Consider the following 8,107-nt stretch of genomic DNA (forward strand, 5'->3'; position numbering starts at 1 on the left):
AAAGGGTGGGTGCGACTATGGATATGTCACTATATATATATAATATATGTAAAATATATATCTTTTTAAATCTTTGGTATTTTACAGAGCTGTCTGAATAGCTCTTATCATTGGTCAATTTCTTTCTCGGTTTTTGTTTTAGCTAGATTTTGACATATTTTATATTTTGCTTCTTTCGCCTTTTCTTCACGTCCAGTCTCACGGCCGGGTAAACGCTGGGAATCACCCATTCTTAAATTTTTTGAATACAGCAGCATATGCAATGTGGATTTACTGAATATTATATTCGGTATTTATACATCTTCCTCTCTAAAATTTAAAAGTAATTTTTTAAGATAACTCCGTTTAACTCTTTCTCACTCTCTCTCTCTCAATTTATATAATTTTAGAATATATTTAATCGAATCGAATCAGTTTTTTTTAATGTCTTTATTTAACCAATTAATTTACAATCTTATAGTGACCCCTTGCATAAGTATGCATACAATCATCTCTTAGTTTTCTCTTATCATCTTGAGAACTTAAAGCTACTTTTTCGTTTATTGAGTCTACAATCTATGTAAATTAGATCTTAAAATGAATATATTATTTGTTGTATATGATTTATTATTGAAAAGACAATCTTTAAAGCATTTCATACTGATGATTTCCAAAATTGATTTTTTAATACCCTTTGCCTTTTTAACGCAACCTCCGTTCTCAAGTTTCAATGAGTACATTTTGGGTCGAAGTCCTCTGAATTATTTCATTATCCTATCATTATTCTCATCTTTTATCATGGCCAAGACTTTTTTATTAACTCTCTTTAGGGCACATATATGAGCATGATCATCAGAATATTTAGATATATCGAATTTCATTTGGAGATCATCTCTGAGTTCGGCATAATTTAATGCTAGATGAGATTTAAACGTTGCTACCATATAATCATAATTAAAAACATACATCAACAATTTCGAAAGATCTTATACTTTTGAGACTTAAATATATAGGCTTCCTATAATAGTTGTTTGGTCAAGTAACAGCAGAGATAACACCGACGGCTGCGGACATCATCCAACAGCAGAAAATAACAATCATAATTACAGCCTAAGAGCAAATAGTTTTTTTGCGCGCTCTTTGTAAGCTGCTGTCCACTCTCCTTCTGAATTGCTTTGCTTGCATTGCTGCCCTTCGCTCTAACCGGCGAGCGTCTTATTGGAGTTTCGTTTCGATTCGCTTTACATATTGTCATAACCAGTCAGTCTTTCGTTTTGATCGCAACCTAGGCACAACTAATTCGAGTTGGCTGCCAAGCAACAATTTAAAACTTATAAATTCTAATAAGTGCCCTGCGCGGCAAATAAATCCATTTGAAAACTAATCTAAGTGTTTGAATTTCGCTGCACAAGCAGTTAGAATTAATTGGTTGCAAAAAAGCTTGCAACTACACATTTTGGTGACCCCGACGTGAATTTTCTTTCTTTCATTTTTTCTATTTTTTCTTGTACTTCGTTCTTGTCGTGTCAACGGACAGTTATCAGTTCGGGCAAAGCTGTGTGGTGAGCCGTTTGCTTGCGCATCTGCATACAGTTGGTTGTTATACATAAACGCCGTAGCAAATCCCCGCTAATCGTTGCGCGCTATAACCCGCTATACGCTATCTCGCTCGAACGAACACTTGCGCGATCAGACTTGTATTGTAGTTCGGCTGTGTGAACCTTGTTGTGCGCTACATTCATAATGTTTGATGAAGGTGCAAGTGCAAATGGAAATGATGAGGCGACATCAGCTAGTCAAGTGGCGGTTGGAACCCAGGCTGCTGTTTTTAAAATAAAGATCAAGAATTTAACTGATCGACTCAATAGATTGTCCTCGGAACTTGATCCCGCTCGACTTCGCGATGTTGATGACTACGAGCTGCAAGATTACATAAGCATGGCATCTGACTTGCAGGCGAAATTTGAGATAGTCTGTGATGGTTTGTTGGAGGTGGATCATGCCAGCGTTGATGAGGATCTTCAGACAAGTTTTGAGTCAACTATTAGGCAGCTACGGCTGTCCCTTCAACGCGAGCGCGGAAATCGAAGCAAGGTTCAGCAGATTCCGCATTGTTCCACCTTCAATTCAGCCGCAGCCGATGACTCGCGTTCTACCTTTGTTGTTCCAAACCACTCTCGATTGCCTCAACTTAAATTGCCGGAGTTTAGTGGAGGCTACACAGAATGGGCCGATTTCTCGAACCTGTTCACCACGGTCATTGACAAGGATCCGTATTTGACCAACATTGAAAAACTCCAGCATCTACGGTCATGCCTTAAAGGAACAGCGCTGGATACAATTCGCTCATTGGAAATTTCAAACGCAAATTATGCTGCCGCTTTAGAACTGCTTGATAAGCGTTTTAATAACAAGCGTCTTATTTTTCAGGCACACATCTCTGAAATTTTGGGTTTGAGAAAGGTGGACAAGGGCGCGACTGCACAGCTGCGCGAATTTTCAGATAAGCTCAACTCTCATCTACGTGCTTTAAAATCGATGGGCAGTGTGGAACAGATCGCCGGTTGCGTCATAGTACATACGTTGCTGCAAAAACTAGATAGCGTTACGCAGGCTAGCTGGGAGGATGATGCGCCGTTGGACGTCATACCATCATGCGAGCGGTTTACAACCTTCATAGAGAGGCGTTGCCAAAGGCTGGAAAATGCGGATCACGCTACGGCAATGTACACGCCTAGCTCCCAGGTGGGCCAGAACAACAGTAGTAGAAGAACGTTTGTAGTGACTAGGAATGGAACGAGTGCTTGTGTGTTTTGTGAAGTCGCAGGCCACTCTATTTATAAATGTTTGCAATTCGCAAATTTATCGCCCTTGCTGCGCCTTCACGAAGCCAAGCGGCTTGCGCTGTGCCTAAACTGCCTGCAAAGGGGACATCAGCTGAGAGTCTGCGGCTCCAGCGCTTGCAGAGTTTGTGGAAGCAAACATCATAGCTTGTTGCATCTTGGCAACACAAGCAGTCACATCGCTGCTTCTAGCCCAAACAATGCTCAAGATACCGAAACTTATTCGTCATCCCAAAACACCTTGGCGGCACTTTTATCTTCGCCTCTCACTACCGCCCAGCATCTCAAGCACGATGTGGTCCTGCTTGCCACTGCCGTCATCAACGTGAAAAATCGCGCTGGCTCCTTGGTGCCTTGCCGTGCGTTGCTCGACTCTGGGTCGCAGTTGCACATCATCACCTCTCGTCTTGCTCATCAGCTCCAGCTGCGCAAATTCAAGTCAACAGCAATCGTCTCTGGCATTGGTGATGCAGCATTTGCGTCCGATGGGTTTTCGGTCAACATCAATGTCAAATCTCGAGTGTCGGAGTACTCCACATGCATCCCGGCCTTGATTGCACCATCCATCACCGATAATCAGCCTGGCTTCACTCTTGACCCTGCATCATGGAACATTCCATCAAATATACAACTAGCTGATCCTGAATTCTTTAAATCTCAGCAAATCGACATGTTGATTGGAGCCAGTCTGTTCTTCGATCTGCTATGCGTCGGCCAGATTAAACTAGCTGCTGGACTGCCGATATTGCAAAAGACTCGCCTTGGTTGGGTGGCTACGGGAGGTGCCTCACATGCTGGAAAATCATCATTCATGGCCATGAGATCAATGGAGAATCCAGATCTGCTGGTTGACTCGCATCTGCAGCCTAATACACAGATTGATGAATTAATCCGTCGTTTTTGGGAATTGGAATGCTGCACCGACCCTGAGTCCTTACCAAACAAGGAGGAACGCGACTGTGAGGCACACTTTCAGGCCAATTTTAAACGTCTGTCGACTGGCGACTATTCAGTTCGTTTACCGCTACGTCTAGGCATGTATCCGCTGGGTGACTCCTATCAACAGGCGGTTCGTCGATTCCTGAACTTAGAAAGAAAACTAGACCGTAATCCACTATTGAAACCCCAGTATGCAGCATTTATCAAGGAGTATCTTGACTTGGGTCACATGTCACTTGTTACCTCAGCTGCACTGGGCCAATGCAAGTACTACCTGCCACATCACTGCGTGCTGAAGGAGGATAGCACTACAACCAAGCTAAGGGTCGTGTTTGATGGCTCAGCAGTTACTACCTCTGGACACTCGCTGAATGATGCACTGATGGCAGGTCCTACCATCCAACCGAAGCTGTTTTCGATACTGATGCGGTTTCGTACATTTGCAGTCGCCCTGACAGGCGATATATGCAAAATGTATCGATGCGTACGAGTCGAACCCGCAGACAGTTATTTTCAATGTATCTTGTGGCGTGAGTCTCAGCATCAGAAGATACAGATTTACAAATTAGACACCGTCACCTACGGCACAAAACCAGCATCGTTTCTCTCAGTGCGAGCTATGCACCAACTGGCCATGGATGAGCAGAAAACTTTCCCTATTGGCTCTGACATTGTTAAAAGAGATTTCTACGTGGATGACCTCATTTCTGGTGGTAGCTGTGTTCAAGAAGCAATTGAGATATTGAAACAAACATCTGGACTACTCGCCAAGGGGAACTTTAGGCTGCGCAAATGGTGTTCTAGCGACACATCTGTACTCCAAAACATACCGGAAGAGGATAGAGAAACGCTGCTTAAGTTTGACGATGGCAGTGACATCACGAAAACGTTAGGCCTCGTTTGGGATCCCGCTTCAGACTGTTTCCTTTTCTCCTTCTCTCCACTGAGGTTGCCCTCCAGACTGACAAAACGGTCAATACTCTCCGCAATTGCTCGCTTTTACGACCCCCTTGGTCTTGTTGGTCCCGTAATAACAAAATCGAAAATTTTTATGCAGGATCTCTGGAGAGAAAAGCTGGACTGGGATGAGAGCCTGCCTGTACACTTAAGCACAGCCTGGGTCAACTTCTGCGCTGATTTTGAGTATACTCAGCAATTCCAGTATCCCCGTCGAGCACTCTCATCAGACAGTACAGTGGAGATTCACGGATTTTGTGATGCCAGCCTAAGCGCTTATGGAGCATGCGTCTATACAGTCTCAAAGTGCAATGGCAACACCAGCGTGCGTCTCTTATGCTCCAAATCGCGTGTCGCGCCTGTGAAAACCATCACGGTACCAAAGCTGGAACTCTGCGGAGCTGCATTACTGGCTCAACTTCTCAGCGAAATATGCCAAATGAAAGTGTTCGACTGTCGGTATTACTGTTGGTCAGACTCTGCCGTGACTTTGGCTTGGATTCGCAATGATGCTTCGAAATTCAATGTTTTCGTTGCCAACCGAGTCGCAGCCATCCAAGAGCTCACCACTGGAATGGAATGGCATCATATTCCCACCGAATTAAACCCGGCGGATATAATTTCACGAGGAGCGCTGCCTAGTGAGCTCTTCCGGTCTCCATTATGGGCCCATGGTCCGAGTTTTCTCAGTAAGGGAAAGGAAGAGTGGCCTGCCTCCTGTGTACCTGTCGAATCCTTACCAGAACTTCGACACAAGGTACTCCTCGGAACTGCAGCGCAACCGGATCTCTCGATTGGTTGCAAGTTCATCAATTCGTTTTCCAAGCTGCAGCGGGTCTTTGCTTATGTTTACAAATTTGTAAATCGAATCCGAGGAGCTGAACTAACCGTTGACCACTTGCATCATGGCACACATTGGTTGCTGCGGTCAGTGCAAATGGCTACTCTCAGCGATGACTACAAGGCATTGAAGGAAGGAAGGCATGTCAAACCGTCTAGCTCAATGGCCTCTCTTGCACCATTCCTTGACGACTTCGGCCTACTTCGCATCGGTGGACGGCTGAAAAACTCGTCGTTGGACTTCTCAGCGCGACATCCGATTATATTGCCCCGTCAGCATCCTGTGACGCGAGCAATCATAGTTTACTTTCATAAACGAAACTTACACGCTGGACCTCGCGCTTTATTGTCTTCGATTCGGCTCCAGTACTGGCCCATTGGCGGTCGAAAAACAGTCTCCAGTATTGTTGCCAAATGCATAATCTGTTTTCGTGCCAAGCCACGATTGGCCGAGCATATAATGGCAGACCTACCAGCTGATCGTCTTAATACATCGTATCCCTTTATGGTCACTGGCGTTGATTACTGTGGACCATTTTACTACAAGAACGAAGTGCGCAACAGGCCACCAGTGAAATGCTATATCAGTCTGTTCATATGCTTCGCTACAAAGGCGGTGCACTTAGAGCTTGTAAAGGACTTGTCCACAACATCGTTTCTAAACGCCCTAAAACGTTTCATCCTGACTCGCTCTCGACCTTCAAGGATCTGGTCTGACAATGCGACAAACTTCGTAGGTGCCAAGAACGAACTAGCAGATCTGAACCGCCTGTTCCTGAGAGACGAGCATGTCAAGGCCGTTAACGAGTTTTGCCTAACCGAATCAATTGAATGGTTGTTCATCCCTCCTCGCTCTCCGCACTTTGGTGGACTATGGGAAGCCGCTGTGAAGACTGCTAAGCACCACTTTTATCGATCTGTTTGCTCTTCCATTTTGGATTTCGATTCGCTGCGTACGCTCGTCTGCCACATCACGGCAATTATTAATTCTCGACCATTACTTCCACTTTCAGAGCATCCAGGTGATCTTGACGTCTTGACACCCGCACACTTCCTGGGTACAGCGCCATCTTCATCATACATTGAGCCCGATCTAAGGCAGCTTAACTTCAATCGGCTTAATCATTTTCAGCGCGTCACATATCTCCAACAAGTATTCTGGGCCCGTTGGCGCGAAGAGTATTTGACGCTTCTTCAACAGCGCTCCAAATGGCGCACTCCTCAGCCTGGACTCTCCATTAACGATGTTGTCCTTGTAAAGGATGAGAATCTACCGCCGCTGAAGTGGCCACTCGCCAGAGTGCAAGAGCTGATCTCTGGATCTGATGGGGTATCCAGAGTTGCTGTGCTTCAAACTGCGACTGGAGTCATACGTAGAGCTGTACGAAAGCTGTGTTTGCTGCCCAAACAGGATGATGTTGAAAGCCCTTGCCTTCCAACGGGGGGAGAATGTTTGGTCAAGTAACAGCAGAGATAACACCGACGGCTGCGGACATCATCCAACAGCAGAAAATAACAATCATAATTACAGCCTAAGAGCAAATAGTTTTTTTGCGCGCTCTTTGTAAGCTGCTGTCCACTCTCCTTCTGAATTGCTTTGCTTGCATTGCTGCCCTTCGCTCTAACCGGCGAGCGTCTTATTGGAGTTTCGTTTCGATTCGCTTTACATATTGTCATAACCAGTCAGTCTTTCGTTTTGATCGCAACCTAGGCACAACTAATTCGAGTTGGCTGCCAAGCAACAATTTAAAACTTATAAATTCTAATAAGTGCCCTGCGCGGCAAATAAATCCATTTGAAAACTAATCTAAGTGTTTGAATTTCGCTGCACAAGCAGTTAGAATTAATTGGTTGCAAAAAAGCTTGCAACTACACAATAGTTATGCCATCTTTTTATTTGGATTGCATACATTTTATTCGAGAATTACACTGCGCTTTGACAGTTTGATTTTGCGATTAATGCCGCTCCTCCCAATCTATTGCAAGACGTTGTTCCCCATGCAGTTACCAATTTAATGATTTTCCGTTAGTCAATGTTTTTCATGGTTTTCCCAAATACTGCATTATATAATAGCTTAAAAATAAAGTTTTCGAAATTATTTTTCGCCTGCGTTGTACGATATGTATTAATATCAATATATTTTCTTAACCAAGGAGACTGCTTAAACCGTAACATACGGTAAATCTTAGTTAACCGCAATCCATTGTAAATACATTGTTGAAGATATCTATAATGTATGGGATATTTATATTTGGGTCTTAGGTCAGTGATAAGCTTTTTAACTGTACACTCTGCAGTTGAAATTGAAAATAAATTAAATGACCGTATTTCATTCTCACTCAACCACTGGAAATCACCAAATGGGCTATGTTGTGACATCGCCCACCCATAAAGATTATTTGAATCGAAATACATAAAATATTATGATTAAATATCGCTGACAATATTGTACTTATCCCCAACGAATACCGTTTTGTATAAATTTAAGCATATCTATGTCTGTAAATAATTCTAATTCTATTCCAGTTGTTTTCAGCATAGCATTCCA

General features: G+C 43.7%; 1 protein-coding gene across 1 annotated transcript; it reads left to right on the forward strand.

Annotated features, from left to right (window-relative positions):
• The first annotated feature begins 1,013 nt into the window (after positions 1-1,013).
• On the forward strand, positions 1,014-7,360 carry LOC116650104 (uncharacterized). The gene is made up of 2 exons (XM_032433442.2): positions 1,014-6,511; positions 6,572-7,360. The coding sequence occupies exons 1-2, from the start codon at positions 1,723-1,725 to the stop codon at positions 7,021-7,023; spliced, it is 5,241 nt and encodes a 1,746-aa protein (XP_032289333.2). The 5' UTR covers positions 1,014-1,722; the 3' UTR covers positions 7,024-7,360.
• The last annotated feature ends 747 nt before the right edge of the window (positions 7,361-8,107 follow it).

This window comes from Drosophila virilis, unplaced genomic scaffold, assembly GCF_030788295.1.
Source record: "Drosophila virilis strain 15010-1051.87 unplaced genomic scaffold, Dvir_AGI_RSII-ME tig00001960, whole genome shotgun sequence".
Classification (NCBI taxonomy): domain Eukaryota; kingdom Metazoa; phylum Arthropoda; class Insecta; order Diptera; family Drosophilidae; genus Drosophila; species Drosophila virilis.